Source organism: Leuciscus leuciscus (assembly GCF_965113295.1).
Source record: "Leuciscus leuciscus genome assembly, chromosome: 21".
Taxonomy (NCBI): domain Eukaryota; kingdom Metazoa; phylum Chordata; class Actinopteri; order Cypriniformes; family Leuciscidae; genus Leuciscus; species Leuciscus leuciscus.
Genome location: NC_138745.1, coordinates 23834681 through 23854423, shown reverse-complemented (window position 1 = coordinate 23854423; position 19743 = coordinate 23834681). Strand labels below are relative to the sequence as shown.

The 19743-nt window shown below is 39.5% G+C and overlaps 2 protein-coding genes and 1 long non-coding RNA gene across 3 annotated transcripts in view; 1 reads left to right on the top strand and 2 right to left on the bottom strand.

Moving 5' to 3' along the window:
• The window catches only part of bmpr1ab (bone morphogenetic protein receptor, type IAb), a 36067-nt gene extending 25920 nt beyond the window's left edge, over positions 1-10147 (top strand). Inside the window, exons 4-13 of the mRNA XM_082151757.1 lie at positions 3770-3941; positions 4055-4157; positions 4241-4340; positions 4648-4744; positions 5024-5159; positions 5340-5532; positions 6279-6576; positions 6716-6891; positions 7021-7151; positions 7902-10147. Coding sequence (XP_082007883.1) covers positions 3770-3941; positions 4055-4157; positions 4241-4340; positions 4648-4744; positions 5024-5159; positions 5340-5532; positions 6279-6576; positions 6716-6891; positions 7021-7151; positions 7902-8027 — 1532 coding nt within the window. The 3' untranslated portion in view covers positions 8028-10147. The remainder of the gene's footprint in view (positions 1-3769; positions 3942-4054; positions 4158-4240; positions 4341-4647; positions 4745-5023; positions 5160-5339; positions 5533-6278; positions 6577-6715; positions 6892-7020; positions 7152-7901) is intronic.
• LOC309485128 overlaps positions 1-19743 on the bottom strand; it is a 300702-nt gene that overhangs the window by 248414 nt on the left and 32545 nt on the right. The gene's annotated exons all lie outside the window — the stretch shown is intronic.
• mmrn2b (multimerin 2b) lies at positions 9578-19034 on the bottom strand. Its single transcript, XM_082151751.1, has 8 exons — positions 18748-19034; positions 15122-15241; positions 14885-15015; positions 14661-14723; positions 13879-13980; positions 12779-13197; positions 11199-12687; positions 9578-10971 (listed from the first exon to the last, which is right to left on the bottom strand). The coding sequence occupies exons 1-8, from the start codon at positions 18945-18947 to the stop codon at positions 10553-10555; spliced, it is 2943 nt and encodes a 980-aa protein (XP_082007877.1). The 5' UTR covers positions 18948-19034; the 3' UTR covers positions 9578-10552.

Genomic DNA, 19743 nt, shown 5'->3' with positions numbered 1-19743 from the left:
GTGGCTTCATAATGTCAATGAATCACTTGGTGCCTCAGAGGTACTTCAGAGGAGATAGCGCAACAAGTCCCATCTGCTCTGATTTAGTAAACCTTCTGGCTCAAAACCTGTTTTATGTGTTTCAGCTCAGATAACATTCCTGAGCCCTGCGGTTGTTTGTGTGCCGCTGTTGTGGTTGCGGGAATTTAGCTTGCGCTTATCTGCGCATTGTAGCTGTTAGGACGTGTAGGGTTCAACACATCATAACAGATTAGCCTGCCTTTTACAGTCGCTCTTAAAAGCAGCCTGTGTTTCTGACTACACCGTTCGCATTCCTTCAATTTACCGGCCTCTCGCTGAGAGCAGGGATTTCAGAGCAATATTTTCTTTATTTTTCCTGTCTCTATTCTACCATGTTTATGTTACCGGTTTCCACCTCCATTATCACACTGGGCCCTGTGTGACAGCATCGGCGCCTGGACTAAACTGTGAAGTGATCAAAGATATTACATCAAATGCTTTAGCCGGGCGTTTTGCATTTTGCCCAAATGGAGGGGGCCATGGGACAACTTCATGGCTTCAAATAAACATTTCTCATCTGCAAAAACTGAACTATGACACATAAACAGAAGATTTATATCGCTGGCTATTGCAGGAAAGCAGCATATGAATGGACTGACTCATACACCAGGAGACAAAGTATTACATGAAAAGAGAAAGAAAGGACACACTAGAGCGGACTCAAGAGTGTTTGATCAGCCTCCAGAGCTCGTGCCACTCGACCCGGTCTTCAACCTCATATTTACACACTATAATCCTGTCTCTTGTGTTCCTAATCTGGTCTTTCACTTTCCCTTCTAATCCCACTTCTCACCATTTCACCCTCAGGCCATTCAACAGAATGTTTCATGACACGTTCTTTTGTAAGCAATGTTCCACAAATTGACTTGGTGTTGAGTAACATCTTATCGTGTTTGACACATCTGTTCCAGGATCCCTCTCAATAAAACTGATTATAGCCACTGCATTGTCAAGCACACTTTCATTCCTGGCTTGAGCATGATGTTTTTCCGCTCAGATCATTTCAAGTCCCTGGGTGAATCTCATGATGAAACATGCCCAGGTCATATTTCAGCCTGCAATCAAAATGAAAGAAATTACAAAGTGCTGTAAGGAAATAAAGCCTGCATTTAGGACCATTAAGATTTTTTAATAACCATTGATTATATAAAATATACTTCATGTATTATAATACATTAATATATTTAAATTATGAATATTATTTATGTACAGGTTTTATGGTGGTTTAAATTAAAATATTATATTCTGGTATTTGTTTTTCCTGTTTTTTTATTATAATTTTTTTTTATAGTAACTGAACATCTACAATTTATCTACATCTAATTTTTTTTTAAATTTTTTTCAAGAATCTGTAACACTTCTTAATATGGTCTCATTAGTTAACATTAATGCATTAACTGACATTAATAATAAGCAATACGATTATTTTTAATGTTTGTTAACGTTATTTCATAAAAATAAAAAAAACTGTCCATTGTTAATTCATATTAGCTTAGGTCCTTTTGACTTAGCGGTAAATAATTTATTAGTAAATGTTTAAATTAACATTAACTAAGATGAATAAATTATTTAAAGTGTTACTAACAACTAAAAAGCAAAACCAGAATTTAAGGTGATGTGAAATTTTGTGGGAAATTAAAATGCCTTAAAGGTCCAAAAAGGCTTAATTTTATTTGTATCCAAAATCGTGTGTGTGTGTGTGTGTGTGTGTGTGTGTGTGTGTGTGTGTGTGTGTGTGTGTTGTTTGATTTTGGAGTGTAATATGATCTGTACATTTATTCATGAGATTCACCCCACGACTTCTGCCATTCTATTCTGCCCTTTATTCACTTTCTCTGTCACAGATATAGTCCATATTTCCATATTGCTTCTTTCCACGTAGATGCAGCTGTGACTGCACTTAAAATACAGATTTAAGAGTTTCTGATTATTGACATGACCTGCTTCTTCATTGATTGCACTGAATATGAATGTAGACATGTATTGAAGCAACATCTGATCAGGAACAATGTATTTATGAATTGTGATCCACTGAATTGTGTGATTCTCCTGTAGATGTTTAACCAGCGGTTTGTTAATTCTCTTCCTCCGATATTATTGTGCCACGTCCTCTTCATTCCCCCAGCTGATATCAGCTCTCAGGGTTTAAAGCGTCCTGGCTCCACACTTCTGTGTTATCAGACTGTATATCACTTTAGTGGTCTCCACCCCAGCTGATAAGGCTGGAGGTGTTGCTGTCGTGTAACTCTGCTGATAGCAGGTAAGATCTTCCTACTGGATGGAGTTTGCCATTTATACTTGTTTGCATTTGAATCTCCTGCCCATTTATCTAATATTTATGTGAATTTTCAGAGAAAGAGATGTAGGTAAAGTCTAAAGGAGTCTAAGACGTGGGATGGGTCTGAAGCACAGCTCTAGTAATGAGATCCTAGGTGTGGAATGTGGTGTTTTACTAAACAGCAGCATGCCTGTTTTAGTGTGGGCTTATTTTGACTGGGTTTAGGCCTGCCCAGACCTGCAGGACAAGCAGCAGGGCTCTAAGAGGAAGCACCCACAGCAATACTTACCAAACACATGAGTCTTTGTGCCTGAAGCAATATGCACCCTGTCTGTCTGCGACAAACGCTCACACACTCAGACAGATCAGGTTACAGCACAGAGAAATCTCCATTTCTCTCTCTCTTTGTCCACGTTTTAAATCCTTATCTCCCTCTTTTACTCACAGTCTATGGTGATCTGTTTTCCTCACTCCCACCTATTTATCTAAGATCCCTAGATTCCCTGCAGTATAATTCAGCAGAGACCGAAGAGAATAACAGGGGATTTGTGTCCTTGTGGCTGTGAATTTTTCTTTTTTCTTTTTTTCTTTTTCTTTCTTACACATCATCAGAGAAGAGATGTCACTGCAAGAAGGAGGGGAAGATAATTCTGATTAAAAGATTGTGAGGGGACATTAACTTTAAAAGGGTTCATGTGTTCCTTTAGGTTCATGTTAAAGAAAGTTTTTTTTTTTTTGCACAAGAAAAACAAATGGATATGTGGAAAAACTGTCATTAACAGACAAAGCATTATAAAATCATTTACATGTGATTTGCAAACTAGCTGCTGTCGGATCCAATACAGTTGACTGCTACTTCTGTCAACAAATGTTTCTTTGCAAACTGTGATTATAATGGCGAAGTGATTATAATGGGTTCTATTTGCTTTTGACGCAACGCTTGAATACGATTCAGGCAAGTGTCTCAGCCGTTAAGCGACTGAATGCAAGTGGGTGCAATGATGTTAAACTATTCATCGATGTCTTGTCCTGGAGGCAGGCATATGCAAATGCATTAGCCCGTGTGACGTCACAAGTCCTCCAATATCAAAACGAGCCACTTTTGGAGCTTGATTAAATAAATGCTTTGTTCATAATGTGGAGGATATTTTAAGCTCTGAAGCTTAAGGTATGCTTTAATGGTACAAATACCTCTTGTATATCAAAAGATCAAGGCCAATTTGATTTCTCATGTCATGACCCATTTAAAGAACATTATGTGCACGAATAAATAATTTATAATAAATACTGCAATATTCCTTAAAAAAAGGATTGTCTATTTTGATAGTGACTCAATGTTTGTGGTGTAAATATTGAGCTGTAATGATGAAGCTATTAGATCACATTCTAGGTGGTCTAAAAATCTGATTTCCCCTATTTCAACCCTTCTAGGTGGGCAGAACCCAGATTACATGCTTCATGGCACTGGGGTCAAGCCCGGATCGGATCCAAAGAGACCCCAGACTGGGGACGGGTCCACCGTGGCTCCCGAGGATGCTGCCCGCTTCCTTAGCTGCTATTGCTCGATCCACTGCCCCGAAGATGCCACAAACAACACCTGCGAGTGAGTACACCATGTGCTTTACCTACTGCTCACAACAGCCACTTTCAGCTTCCTCTAACTGCTCATCTAAATCACAAACACTGTGATTAAATGGTCTTTGTGTGTTTACACAGGACGAACGGCCAGTGTTTTGCTATCGTAGAGGAGGATGAGCATGGCGAGGCTATCCTCACCTCCGGCTGCATGAAGTACGAGGGCTCCCACTTCCAGTGCAAGGTAATACATAAATGGGCGAGTGAAGAATAGATGTTTAAGTGCTGAGGCATTATGAATGACTGAATGTGGTTATTGTTGTCCAGGACTCTCCTAATGCTCAGCCCAGACGGACCATTGAGTGCTGTTCCACAGATTTCTGTAATAGAGACCTTCAGCCCACACTTCCACCTCCTATTCCAGGAAGTAAGTGGAACGTCCCTTAAGAACCTAAAAATAATAAATATATGTGTGTATATATATACACTTCCATTCAAAAATACAGTAAAAACAGCAATATTGTAATATTACAATTTTAAATAACTGTTTTTCATTTTAATGTTTTAAAATTCAATTCCTGAGATGGCCAAGCTGAATTTCAGCAGCCATTACTCAAGTCTTCAGTGTCACAGAAATCCTTCAGAAATGATTGTAATATGCTTATTTGGTATTGAAGAAACATTTCTTATTATCAGTGATGAAAACTGTTGTCTGTGATCTCATTGTAATCCAGAGCCTCAGTTATGGAACGCCCACTTGCTGGCCTTTCTGATCTCCGTGACAGTGTGTTGCTTCACTTTAGTGGCCATAACTGTGGTGTGCTACTACAGGTGAGACTTTAATTTCATAACGACATGTTTATCCAGCTGAAATGAATGAAAGATGCACTACAGTCTGTTAATTATTGACCAGCATACTGATAACACTGGCACAGACACACCTGTTTAAGATTGATCATCTGTTTAAGACACCTTTTGTGCTTGATCTTAATGCATGGATATATATACTGTTGCTCTTAGTAATAAGTTACTGATCCCTTTGTGAAACAGCTTCTATGATGTAACATTGTGTTGAAGGTGATGATATACTCTATGTGGCTGTTTGATCAGGTATAAGCTACAGACGGGACGGAGGCGGTACCAAAGAGATCTGGAGCAGGATGAGGCCTTCATCCCAGTAGGAGAGTCTCTCAAAGATCTTATTAGTCAGTCAAGCACTGGCTCTGGTTCAGGGCTCCCCCTGCTGGTGAGGCACCGTTTCTAAACATGTTTTTCAAAAAAAGACAGGGTTTACAGTTATGTAAATTAACACAGTTTTTAAAAAGTCTGGGAAAGGTCATGGAAATTTCTTGAGTCAATATAAATGTTTGTAGTTATGAACCATTCAATATTTTGAGTTGACTTGACCAATTCTCTCGATTCACAGGTCCAGCGCACCATCGCTAAACAAATACAGATGGTACGTCAAATCGGAAAGGGGAGGTATGGAGAAGTGTGGCTCGGTCGCTGGAGAGGAGAAAAGGTGGCGGTGAAAGTGTTCTTTACTCGTGAAGAGGCCAGTTGGTTCAGAGAGACTGAGATTTACCAAACTGTGCTCATGAGACACGAGAATATACTCGGTAGGTTTCATCAAAAAAAGCATAGTAGGGTCTCATAGTAGGGAGCATTGCATTTTAATAATTTGATATGATACTTCCATTGCAAAACCAGTAGAATAATCATTATTAATGTACAGAGTCAAATACATGTATATTGCATTTATATTTTAATATGAAGGGACGATGAAACATTTAGCTGGTTAAAGGTAGATTAATATTTTTCACAAATTGTAGTTTTGTACACTGGTATAAAACTTAGCATATTTTATATTTTCTCTAATGCGTCTGTCTGTAAAATTGCTGCTGTGGTTTTTGTTTTGCCTTTCTTTTAAAAGGGTTATTTCACCCAAAAATAAAAATTCTGTCATTAATTGCTCACCCTCATGTCTTATGCACCCATAAGACCTTCGTTCATCTTTAGAACACAAATTAAATTATTTTTGATGAAATCCGAGAGCTTTCTGACCCCCCCAAACCCATATAGACAGCAACATCATAACCACTTTCAAGGCCCAGAAAGGTGGTAAAGATATCGTTAAAATAGTCCATGTGACTACAGTGGTTCAACCTTTAATATTTTTAAGCGACGAGAATACTTTTTGTGAGCTCTCAGATTTCATCAAAAATATTATAATTTGTGTTCCGAAGATGAACGAAGGTCTTACGGGTTTGGAACGACATGAGGGTGAGTAATTAATGACAGAAATGTCATTTTTGTGTGAACTAACCCTTTAACATTCACACTCTTTCTTCCGGTCTTGCTCCAGGCTTTATAGCTGCAGATATTAAGGGCACGGGTGCATTCACTCAGCTTTTCCTCATCACGGACTACCATGAGAACGGCTCTCTCTATGACTATCTGAAATACACCACCCTGGACACACAGGCTCTGCTGAGGCTGGCCTACTCTGCAGCCTGTGGCCTGTGCCACCTCCACACAGAGATCTACGGCACACAGGGCAAACCTGCCATCGCTCACAGAGACCTAAAGAGCAAAAACATCCTCATAAAGAAGAATGGCACCTGCTGCATTGCTGATCTGGGCCTGGCTGTGAAATACAACAGGTGAAGACACTCTAACAACACATACTCAAACATGCATGCAAATAAATGTCTTGGCACACTGGCAATGACTAAAAAGTATCATTGAAGCTAGTATGCAGTTGTTTGCAATAGTTTGAACACTTGTTTGCTTTTATTTTAGTGACACCAATGAGGTGGATGTCCCTCTGAGCACAAGGATGGGAACACGGCGGTACATGGCACCAGAGGTCCTGGATGAGACCCTAAATAAGAACCAATTCCAAGCATACATAATGGCTGATATTTACAGCTACGGTCTCATTGTTTGGGAGATGGCCCGCAGATGCGTGACAGGAGGTACGGTCTACATGTGTTAGAGTGTTTGAGGTTATAATAATGTATACACACTTTTTAAAGTATGTTTGTCTTTCCTTTATACATATGTGATGGATTTGTTTTAATAAGGGAATTTTCTTTTATGTGCAGGTATTGTTGAGGAGTATCAGTTGCCATACTGGGACATGGTACCTTCAGAACCGTCCTATGAGGACATGAGGGAAGTGGTATGTGTTAAAGGCATGCGGCCAGTGGTGTCTAATCGCTGGAACAGTGACGAGGTAAGATCAAGCACCACAGTTCAGTTCAACACTGCTCAGATACTAATTTTTATCGATCTTGTGTTGACATACACTACCGTTTAAATGTTATTTAATTTTTTACTGCAATTTTTTTTATGTTTTTGAAAGAAGTCTCTTATGCGCAGCTAGACTGATATCCAACAGTTATTTATTTGATGTTTAATTATTTTTTTTTATTTTTTATCCAAAGTACAGTAACATTACGTATTAAAATTTAAATAACTATTTTCTATCATTTTATATTTAAAAACGTAATTTATAACTTTGGCAAAGCTGAATTTTCAGCATCATTACTCCAGTCTTCAGTGTTACATGATCCTTCAGAAATCATTCTAATATGCTGATTTGGAGCTCAAGGAAAATTTCTTATTATTGTCAAAGTTGGAAAAAAGTTGCTCTGGTTAATATTTTTGTGGAAACTGTGATGCATTTTTTTCAGGGTTCTTCGATGAATAGAAAGTTCAAACAGTTCAAACATTTATTTAAAATAGAAATCTTTTGTAACCATTTCACTTTTGTAAATTTCAAATGTGCTTATAAGAAGTCATTGTGTCAATATTTAAGAGTACATTAGGCATATAGTTGATCTCATTGCTAACAGATGGATGCTAAAAGCCACAGAACTTTAGATTTTATGGGGTCTTTAAATATCACTGCATTGGAACCATTTAATAGTTGTGTAAAATACAACCCTAAAACAACTGGTCTCTTGTCTCCATCTCCACACAGTGCTTACGGGCCATGCTAAAGCTTATGTCTGAGTGCTGGGCCCACAACCCATCCTCTCGCCTCACTGCTCTTCGAGTCAAGAAAACACTTGCCAAAATGGTTGAATCACAGGATATCAAAATATGATCAGTTTTCCCTCCATATGCCAGTCTGAGATATATCATGGAGATATTTATGCTCACTTTATGAACTATTGCCTCAGTTCCTAGACAGACCTGTGGGAGCGCTGCTGAGCAGAACATTTCCCTCCCTGTCTGGCTGTAATTCCTCGTCCTGTTGCAGTTATGCTCTTAGTGTCATGTAGCACCCTCTGCTGGACAGTATGTGCCATAACGCATCCACGAGGAAGTAAGGACAGTAAGGACAACTGTTCAACAGGCATCACTACTCACACCATCCCCATCGCCACCATTTTTCCTTCTTCAGGCACTCTTGTATATTGGGAGAGAATTGAAGAGCATATGGTGCTTTCTGTGAAAGCTGTGTAATACAATACATCTGTATGGAGGAGTGGCAAGATGGCACCATTTGCCATGGGAGCACAGTAATGGAGCCATTTGGGAGAAGGCTTGAGGCTCTGTTATTGACTGACTTGAGAGGTGGACATATTTAGGGTGATATTTGGACCGAACCAGCCATATGCTTGGGATGTGCTCCAGTATGGCTAGTGTCAAAATGGTCACTCTACATTTGGACCATGTGCAGTTGTGGCCACCGAAACGTCAGAGAACATGCCCTATTTAATTCAAATGACCCATATTGTCATGTATATGTATAAAAGAAAATGTCCCGTTAACTACATATTAATATTTTAATTAATAGCCTTTTTGAAGAATTATTACTTCAACTGCTTTCCTTTCTGAGAATCTGTCCATTAGATGTTCAAGTACAAAACTGGGTGTTAGCGATAGGGTTTTTACTTTTGCAAAGACCTGGAATGGATTTGTTGTTAGAAATAGAAGGTTCAGGTATAATGAGTAATGTGATCATAACTCCAGCTCTGGCATGAAGTATTGAAGTACCACCAGTCAAATATTGCCAACACTGCAGCCATTAAAAAAGATCTATTCATCTAAAAGATATGGTGACTTTCAATCACCCAGAATGGCAGATCTGATCTGCCTCATTGCAGATGTGTCAGTGCAAATGGATGCCTACTGCTCCTGAATGCCTCATAACCGTTGTTTTGTTTTATCCTATAGCCTTCAAGTCAACCTCAGTATATCACATCTGAATTTTTTCAGTGTCAGATTGGATTGCTGTTTTCAATGCCTCATTTGAACTGTTTTGCCTTGAATCTAATGTTGTGACGCTTGGAAATCATATGACTCATAAATGTCTAATGTGATTGAATAATGCAAATGCATGTGCTATTTATTCATGTCATGTCATATAGTATGAATTATTGTGGTAAGATACTTTTCCTTGCAGGACTATTAACACTGTTCTTGCAAATGACATTCTCAATGTTTTTACTGAGCAGCTCAACCTTACAAATACTAGTAATAGTAAATTTATGACTTTAAAATGAAATTCTACATTTAATGACTTCCTATGAAAGTGTGGGTGTGAATTATCATTTGTCATTGTTCTAATGTGTGAAACTTTATCTATAATTTACTCAAAAGTCAGGACAGGCGACTTAAGTTCACCTTTCATATACATGAAAAAAAAAATTCCCCCATAACTGATGAGATTATGTGAACACATTTTTTTTTGTGTGTGTGCAAAAGAGCTTAGTCAAACATTTGAATCACGCAATGCATTATTAGCACTTCAGGAATTCAGGTTCAACTTCAAAACTAGGGTCCTTTGCCTCGAAAAACAAGTTCCACTTCTGCATTTCTACAAAGGTACAAGGAAGGAGAGACACTAGTACAAAAACGTTTGCATTGAAGATTCAGATCTCACATTGCTTATGCATGTCTTTTCTCATTGTTTGGGCTGCAGTTTTGTGCTCAAGCCTATTCTGTCCATTACAATCAAGCAAGTTAACCTGTAAAATATCATTTGAACTGATTTAAGCTTATCTGTCTAGATAAATGACACAATATTTTTGTCCTAATTGTTTAATGTGTAAGGAAATATGTAAAATGGCCTGAATAATATGAACCTTTTTTTAACTGTATTGTGCACAGTATCTGGTTTTAAGAGAGATGCCTTATGTTTACCAAGAAAAGCTGTTCTGTACACAGAATTAGTCCAATGTATCAATTTTTAAGTAAAATACCTTATTTTAGTACACAGTCATGCCTCCTTCTTCTTGATTGATATTTGCATTGAATGTGATCATTTGAATGCATGAATTGTTGGATGTACAGAATTACCCTCACTATTGGTACCTTTTGTTTATTCATATCGCCTCATAGTAACTGGTTTCCATACTATGCCTTATTATTAGATCCTCCACATTTTGAAGACCAACAGAAGGTCTGGTGGTATCTAAATTGTTCTGGTATATATGCTTTCTTCCCCTTATTTCTTACCTGTTTTCTCAGTAATATTCCAGAACCAAATACAAAACATAATATTTAAACAAGTATTTTTGCACCTTCAAGAAGAGAATGCATGGCATGCATGCAAATGAAAGCATGTCTGGCAGTGACGCACAGTGCGTCAGACTTGAATGTATCCTCCCATGCCAGTTCTTTTCACAGCATGTCCTTGTGCTCTGTAATGAAGAGCAATAGTCCAGACAGTTTGTTATCCTCAGGCTGCGCTTTCCGTAATGATCCATGCATCAATTCTAATGTAACCGCCTCCCCTCGCCGAAGCTCCAGCAGAGAGGCTCGGCTCACTGGTCCCCTCTTTTCCCCTTGTTCCTGTCTGAGGGAGGCCACTGTAACTCCACTGCGCTTCAGTACAGCCAATGAAAGGCCTCTCTCAAAGTCTAAGGTCACTAAAAAGAGATAGAGTCCCGTCTCAGGGGCCTGGAACACCCCTGATATAGGATTAAAAGTACCACCGTAGTTCACAGCAACATTTTTTGATGCAAGCTCCCCATTTGGCCCTATTCTGTAGTCCAGGCTTGTGATGAACACCACGGGGGGATGTGGTAACCGAGCATGTTCTGAAGAGATAAAGTTATTTTGATGATTTGTTTTGGTAAAAATGTATACTTTTAAGTTACAGAAAAACTGCTTTGTCATGATGTAGTTTTAGTGTTGTCCATTTAGAGGCAGTGTTGTTGTGTGTACACTATATAGGCCTTTCAGAACCAAATATCTTCATTCATGTTTAAAACTAATGAAAAAAAAAAAAAAATGGAAAAAAAACTGTATTAATGAGATCTCTTACCTGTTTCACTATATCTTTTGCGTCGCTCACTGGAAGACTTCTCTTCCCTTTTCTCCTGGTCTTCTTGCTTTTTGTGCCCCCTCCTTTTCTTTTCTTCTTTCTTTCTCACCAGCCTCCAAACTTCATATAAGTTCAGGCTTCTGGTCGAGCTGGCTAGTTCTTCTGTATTACTGAACAGTTTTTGAAACATTCTCAAATGATCGTCTAGGCTCTGACGTAGGTATGCTATATCTGCCTGCAGTTCCACAACAGAGCCACCAGGGGGCTCAGTACAGTTGCCACAGCGCTCTTCCAACATAGTTATTCTACCTGCTAATTGCTCCACCTCTTTTCCTAGACTCCAGAAGTCACTGACGGAGTAATCCACATCCTCCTCTCCAGTCAAAGGTTCTAATGAGGACTGGTAACTTTCAGTGCCCTTCACCTGGTTCTTTGTGGCGGTCCCCTCTGAGTATGCTACCGGGTCATCGCTATTCATCTCATCTCCGTCAGGATGCTTTCTCCGAATAGAATTCAGACTCCTATCATGTGTCTCAATCTTTTGCTGCATCACATGCATTCTCTGTAAAAGATTTGGGATACTGAGCTCTTCCTTTTGGCTATGTGACCAGCGTGTGAATTCCAAGACCTCTTCTCCGAGTAGCACTTCCAGGACTTCAGAGTGGCGTACAGCATCATTCAGGAGGGAAGAGAAGATGGCTGATAGGCCTTGAATTTCAGCCGACTTCTCCTCGTCCCGCTCTCTCAGGCCTTGTATATCCTGCTGACTGTCCAGGAGTGACGCCTGTAGCTGGGAAATACTGTCATGAAGACTCCTGCTTCTGCTCTGCTCAAATGCCAATGATTCCTTCATATTCAGCAGGCCCTGATGAAGATCCTCCATTTGAGTGGCCTGATTCCTATCTAGATTTGCCTCCTCAAGTGCGAGTTGGTTCTGTCTTGTTAAATGTGTCACGTTAGCCACCTCCAGCTCCAACCTAGCTAGTGAGCTTCCCATCGATTTGCAGCTACAGACCTGCTCTGCAATTACCGAATCATTTCTTTGTAGTTGATGATAGATGTTGTCCAGGTCAAGCTCAATTTCTCTCAACAGGCCCTCATGCGCACTTACGTTAGCTGTAAGTTCCCCAATGCTGTTGAGCACCCTGACGCGAGTAGCCTCCACCTCCAGACCTGTCTCCACAAAGTGGAGCTCAGTGCGTTGTTTGACCTCCCCTAGGCTCTGTCCCAGGATCAATAGGTCTCTTTGCAGATCATTGATCTTTCTAGCAGACTCTTTTGAAGTGTCAGACAAGCTGCTGAGCTGCACAGAGTTACTTTGTGCCTTCTCATCTAGCCGAGTGATGGCCTCCCACACTCCTGACGCCTGTGTTGGCTGGCCTCCACTTTGATTGACAAACTCAGCACGCTCTCTCTGCAGTGCCCCTTCCAGCCTTTTCTGGCCAAGTCTCACCTCCTTAACCAATTCAGTTAGAGAATGGAGATTCACCTGTTGGAATAACACAACATTTTTTATTTATACACTGTTTCTATGTGTTAAGATTTAATAGTCACTTAAGGAGTCCGAGTGAATTAATGACCTGTGCATCCTGACTCTGACTGATCTGATCATCCATCTCTTCCTTCAGTTTTGTTAGGTTGTGTTTCAGCAGTTCTTGTTGGGTCTGAAAGGCCCTCTCCATCTGGTCTTTCTGTGCGTTCAGTTGGGTTTTCATTTGGTCGACCTGAAGATGACTGTACTCTAGTCTCTGCTCAATAGATCTACTATGACCTTCACCTCTGCTGATGGATCTGCTGCCTTCCTGTTCCATCCGCAACTGCTGCAAGTCCTGAGACAGTGTGTCCACCTCACTGGACAGATGCTCCAGTGTTTGATTGAAGCTTTCCAGCACTGGTTGAAGCTGAGTCATCATGGTTGACATTAACAGATGCATTGACAGCAGAATTGATGAATCAAGGAATTGCAGAGGCTGAGAGGTAGGGATCTGTTCTTTGGCACCTGGAATATCATTAACAAGCCTCTAATTTAGGAGAAATACTGTACAATTTGTATATTTCAGATATTAACAAGGGAAAATGGTGAAATAACTATGTTTGTTACTTGTGTGACCTATTAAATATGCAATTAAGATATATTTGTCTATATCAGCATATTGATTCGTCCCTAGAGTATATCAATGTGCCTGAGATTTGAGGGTCTCTACATGAGCTTTTATGATGTTTTCATCAGGAATAACCCTTTTCTTACAAGCCTCCTACACAAACACATATCACTATGTTACTGAATATCTGAATAAGTACAACTTCTGCATTTTTGATGGATGTTCCTTTATAGGCTGTAATTGCATTTAAACAATATGAGCTCATTGGCTAGATAAACGTAAGAGAATATATAAACCCCTTTTCAAACAGCTATTCCATGACTCATGTGGTTCAGTGATGACTTTTTGCCCTTCTTTCTTAATCTCCTTCCTTCTGCCTAAATCTCTGGGTGATTAGTCACGGTTGAGTTTGTTTATAAGAAAGAGAGGATATCCTCTAGAGGAAGACGTCATTGTTTATGTAGTCATGCCATTCAATTTAGCGTGGTAAAATCTCACAGTATGCCTATACTGTAATGTGTAAATCTAAATGTTTTCCTGTGTGCTTTGGTTTGCTGGGCACAGATTCCGTGTCTTACCAACAGGGCTCTGGTTTGGTGAAGAACCATGAATGGGAGCCTCCTGTAGATGTTTGTCAGACCAGCTTGCATCTTCCATTAGGTCTGTTTCCATTTTAACTTCTGCAGAAAAACACACCAAAAATTGTTTGGAGGGAGAATGTGGGAAAGAAGTTAACCACAACATTGTGAGTCGGAGGGTAAATATTGGGCCCACGCATATGCTCAGTTTAGAGGGGTTATTATCCGTTAAGCATTTAACAGGCTTAAAATACCAAAAGTTACATTTAATGACCCAATATTACAGAATATTATGAAACTAAATATTATTTTTACTAAGAATAATCCTTTTTTATTTCATGATACCAGGTTTAAGTATTTGGCACACATGAGACTCTCATAAACACACAAAGACTTTAGATTTTAAAGAACTGCCAAAGACTGTACTTTCACATGTTTTCAATAAAGTATTAATGTGATTTGACAATCTGCTATCAAAATATTCACTTGCAGGACATTTTGGAAATTTGGAAAACAACTTTAAGATGTTGTTATTCTTCTTAAATATGATTGTTCCTTTTGCCTGCTGGCATAAGGCACTGCTTCTATCTATCTCTATCTCTATCTCTAGCTATCCCGAGTGCCAGCTGATTCTTCCTTTCCTGTTGAAGGACACTCACTGAGCCAGGCGCCTGCTAGATATTTCCTCTGTTTGTCAGAAAGGTTGTTTTAAAGAAGCAAGCTTGCAGAAAGAGGAAAGGTATGAAAGGTCAAGCCAGTTTTGCCCAAAACAACAGACTTGCCTGAGTTGTCATTGTCATGAACCTCAGACTTTGAAGCATGCTTCTCATCCTCTGGAGGTTTGTCTGGAAAAGAACGATAAAGAGGAAGTAACAGATGAGTCACCAAAACTGGATGGGCAGCTCAACTGATGTTCCTTTTAAATTGGCTGAAGAGCAACATGCATACTCCTAAAATACTTTAGATATGCATATGCTTTATTGTGTAAAAAGGATTGTATCCAGACCTCTTCCTGGAGATTGTATGTTGCCTTTTTCCAGGCAGTTGTGTCCTCCATAGCCTGGGCAACACCTCCAGTGCATAGAAGAGAGTGCTGTCTGCTTCTGCTTGTACACAGGACGTGAGGACTGCCTATACCTGATCATCACCATCATCATCATCATCATCATCATCATCAATAAAGCAAAGCATAGTTTTGAGAAACGTAAGATCTGAGGTTGTTTGAGTTTATGAGGTGACTCACGTGATGATTTGACAGTCAGGAGCTCCATCGGGACAGGGGTTCACTGATTTCACTGTCTGAGTCTCTGTGCAGAGTACGGCTGTGGTGACCACACGGTGATTTACATACGCACACCAGTGTCTGACCAGAGAGAGGAAGTTTGGAAGGATGAAACAGAACAAAAAACGAGGGAAAAGTGAAAGTTGAGAGCAGAGATTACATGCAATCACAGACTGATGAAGATATATGCTCTTGAGCCCCTGTTGTTTTCCTGTTGTACCCTTCCCAACAAGCTCGGGGCAAGATATTATCGCTGAGCAAAAGGTTTTATATGTCGTTCTATTGGCACGTTCATTATGTTTGTTTTTAGCTTTCTGTTGTATCAGGGAGAATCTGATATGCACACATTGATTACGATGTTTACACATGCTCAATCTTATTTTGACAAGTCTGTGTTTTTCTGTGTATTATTTCGTAAACATAGCCTACAGTAAAGTGTGCAAATTGTATTCTGCAAAAATGACCTAGTTTGCAGTATTGCTGGAGTTGCATCCTGTCGAATACTGAAACGCATGTTTGAAAAGGTGGCGCTCACTGTGCTGTTCTCATTATGAATATTATATAAGCTGACATAAAGGGACATAAGATTTTCCCGGTCAGTTCTTTTTCTTTCTGCTGTCTGTTGTTCCAAAGATGCAGCTTTTTCTAGCAAAGCTTATAAAACACAATTTATTCCCCTCAAATGACTTGGAGGCATTTCTTAGGGACTGTTCACATAGGATGTGTTCTTGCATCCATATTGTGTTTCTATGGGACACGTGATGCATTGTTCTGCCTTTTAATTTAACACTAGCAATGTTTCCATCCACCCATTTTTATGCAAATATTGAGATATCATAATAAAATGGTGGATGGAAATGCCAAGATGCTCATACATTCTAAAAATGTGCATAAAAAACATGCGCAGATGTAGTTTTTTTTATCCGTAAGGCATCCACTAGCCTGACTACGTCAGACTTTGTACTTCCGCTCAATTTCAGTTCGCTTCTGTACTCAGTCTGAGATAGCGACCTATCTCCCAGTTTTCCTCCGGCCTCAAAACAGCCGGCCAATCAATGAACAGAGGGCGGGCTGAGAGCGTGACGTAGACGCTGATTGTACCGTGGATGCGTAGATTTACTTCACATAATCTGCAAAAGTCGTTCACAGCCATGTTCACTCCGGTATTTCGCTCGATGGTTTTATTTTCGCATCATACATGTGTTTACAGTGGAAGTTCGATGTGGCTGAGCCGGCGCATAACACATGTCATAACCAAACGTTATGCGATTGGCTTACGGGTAACCAATGATTTTAAACTTCAGACTAACCAGTTGTCCAATTTCACTGCAGGGCATCTTAAATGTTGGTTTGGTTATTCTGAAATGACTGAGACAAAATCAATGATGAAAACTGTAGGGTAATATTAACTCCCAGTCCCAGAACTGTCTCACACGATTGCGTTCCCAAACACCAGGCATCTGCGTCCGAACGCAGGATAACATGACAGCGTTTATTGCATGCACGCTCTGAGGCATTTATAATGTATGAAAAAGAGCCACAGTGGCTTCCCTGACTGCAGCAACTTCCATTTTTATTACATATATTTTGTGCCAATTTCACAGAAAGTAACTATTTTGTTTTATTCGCAAAAGTTTTAGGTGATGTTCCAATATTGTGCACAAGGAAGGAAGCATGGCTACTGTGTCTTAAAACAGCAAAGTGCGTTGCAAATGTTAAAGATGTCTGTCAAATGCATGTTTGCGTATGTACACACATAAAAAAAAGAAAAAGAGTGCAGATGGACACAATGCATCATGTGTGAATGGTCCATATATGAACATGCACTAGAAGGACATTTTAACTGCTATGATGTTTCTCCATTTTCTCAGCACCAGGATGTGTTTTTTAAGATGGTTTGTCAAGGTAGAAACAGCTCAAATTGTATAACGTGTCCATTCTGTTAGGTGTTTTCAAATGCAAGAACACATCTTGTATGTACAGTACGGCCCATTACTTGTGCTTTTTCAACTGACCTTTTTTTGTGCATCCGTTTCAGTGTTTAGATATAAGTGAGCTGTCCTATTTCCTTTCGTTGCCACCTTGAACCATAAACCCTTTGTCCAGTAAAACATCAGCCCCTATTCAGCCACTGATTCAGTCATAGTTTGGCTGAATTCTAGCCCTGTCTGCCGCTTTATGGTTTTATCGTTAATCTGTCTCCATGTACCCACATCTGAACATCCTTCATCAGTCCACCTTTCTTTCATCTTCACCTCTCTTTTTATCTCTCTTTTATTTTTCTTTAAACACCTAAACACTTTTGATTAGCACTCCTCCCATGTCTTTTCTGGACACATCTGGTTCTCATATTCTTTTGTTCTGGTCCAGACTAGAAGCAAATGCCCTTGAAAACTGCTGTAGGGGTACCTGTCCTCTGCCTCGCTGTTAAGCTGTAGTGAGCATGCCCAGTCCGGTCGAATTCCTCTCATCCTCAAGGAATCAGCAGAGAGCTACTGTGTGTGTTGTCAAGGCTGAAATATCAGCTAACACATCTAAGACTGAGCTGACTATAGAAGTGGACGGCTAGCTTCTACGGCTCCTATACATATAGGCCCCCAGATCAGTATATATTGGATATCACAATGGAACTCAGTCACTCCATAATACCTTCCCAGATCACTGAAGCCCTGACTTGTATCTTCGTTGTAAGATTACTGTAATTAAGCCTCTCGGGCAAATTCATTCGCTTTTTCTTTCTCAGAACAGAGGAAGAATACAAAGGACTTTAGTCAGGGTAAATGGCATATTTAATAATATGATATTAAAACAAGGCTGTGTGGGATACATGTACAGTCTAGTCTGTTCAGTGGGTTGTACTGTTGTATACTATACTATCGTTTAGCAAATAAAAAACTTCCAGAGAAAATATAATACCAGTCAAAGTTTTGGACACACTTGACTTGAATTGGTGTCTCGTGATTTTAAAGGTTTATGCTTAAATGCTTAAAATTAGTTTTATAGAAAAAGATTTGTATGAAGGAATTACAACACAAAATTTTAAAGTAACTTGATGAAAATTTTTTTTTCTTGAATTATTACAGTTTATTACAAGCATTACCATTATTTTGTCATTTAAAAAATATTTTAGTTATTTATGTTATTTTATGAAATGAATAGTTGGGCCAGATAGAGAAGGAAAAGCAGCCAATCAGAAGAAAAACATCCCATGATGCACCTCATAAGCTGAGCGAATGATTAGAGTTGTGATGCTTGGCTACTTTGATTTGGATAGTTGATAGTTGATTTATAACCGTTTTTTTGGTCACTAATGTCTACTTTCATTTAATTTATTTAACTTTTTTTGATTTGTAGTAAATAGTATTAATAATAAAAAAGGCATGTCCAGACTTCTGACTTGTAGTGTAAAACAAGGGTTATATGAAAATTAGAGATGACCTACGACCTTTAGACAGTATCTTATTGAACTGACAAATATCCGTAGTATAATTCACGTCAAATTAAATATTTTGACTATGGTCCATTCACACAAAATTTGATGTATAGTTATAAATATATAGAGTTTTAAAAATGCCCATTTGACTCACCCTCTTTTTGGGCCAGCTGGAGGCACTGGGATGCTGGGATTTTCATGTGGCATCCCAAAGGTGACAGGCGTATGATTTGCTCTTCCTCCAATCCCAACAGCCTCCTCTTCCTCCACATCAGGGTCCCTGGCCCTCACTTCACTGTGGCAGCTCAGAGAGTTCAGGACGGCCAACAGCAGCAGAGGCACAGTCTGGGCCATCTCGCTTTCCAGAGGTACTGAAAGGGTTCCTCCGGATGGCAGTTTTAAAACTAGCCTTAAACAATCCTGGAAACTCCCCACCCCTCTTTCCTTCCCTCTCTCTCTCTCTGTCCAAACCAGCCGGTATCCTCACCAGTATGTCTCTCTCCCCACCCTCTCAGTTCCCACTCCCCCTCTCTCTCGCTCCCTCCTCTCCCTTGACAGTATCAACACTCTCTAACAACAGGAGGAAATCTGCCGCTTGCTAACAACCATAAATCCATGTATTGCGCTACTTGCCATCTTACAGCACTCTTCCATACTCAAGCGCACACACTGCAGTCTCACGCATGATGATGCTTTGCAAGAAAATGTTTGATTTCCATGTAAACTCAATCATTTGAAAGATACTCTATCTAAAGCGGCATTGCATTCATAGATTTGATCAGTATGTGTGATCACTAGGATTTAAATATTCGACCTTGTCATTTGCTAGAACCATGCTCTACCAGTCCATGTTAACTCCTTTTACTTAGGCTACGCAGTTTATATTATTACACTGGTAACACTGTATGGTTCAATTAATTAACATAGGTGTAATGAACTGACAATGAACAACAGCATTTGATTACACTTTATTTTAAGGAGGCATTGTTACAATGTAATTACGCAAATGAGTACTGACTAATATTAATTAACATACTGGTTAATGTTAGGGTTTGGTTTAAGGTTAGTTACTTGTAATTATGCATAATTTACTGTTACTACAATAGTAAGTACATGTAAGTGTAACATCTTACTCATCATTTGTTACTAA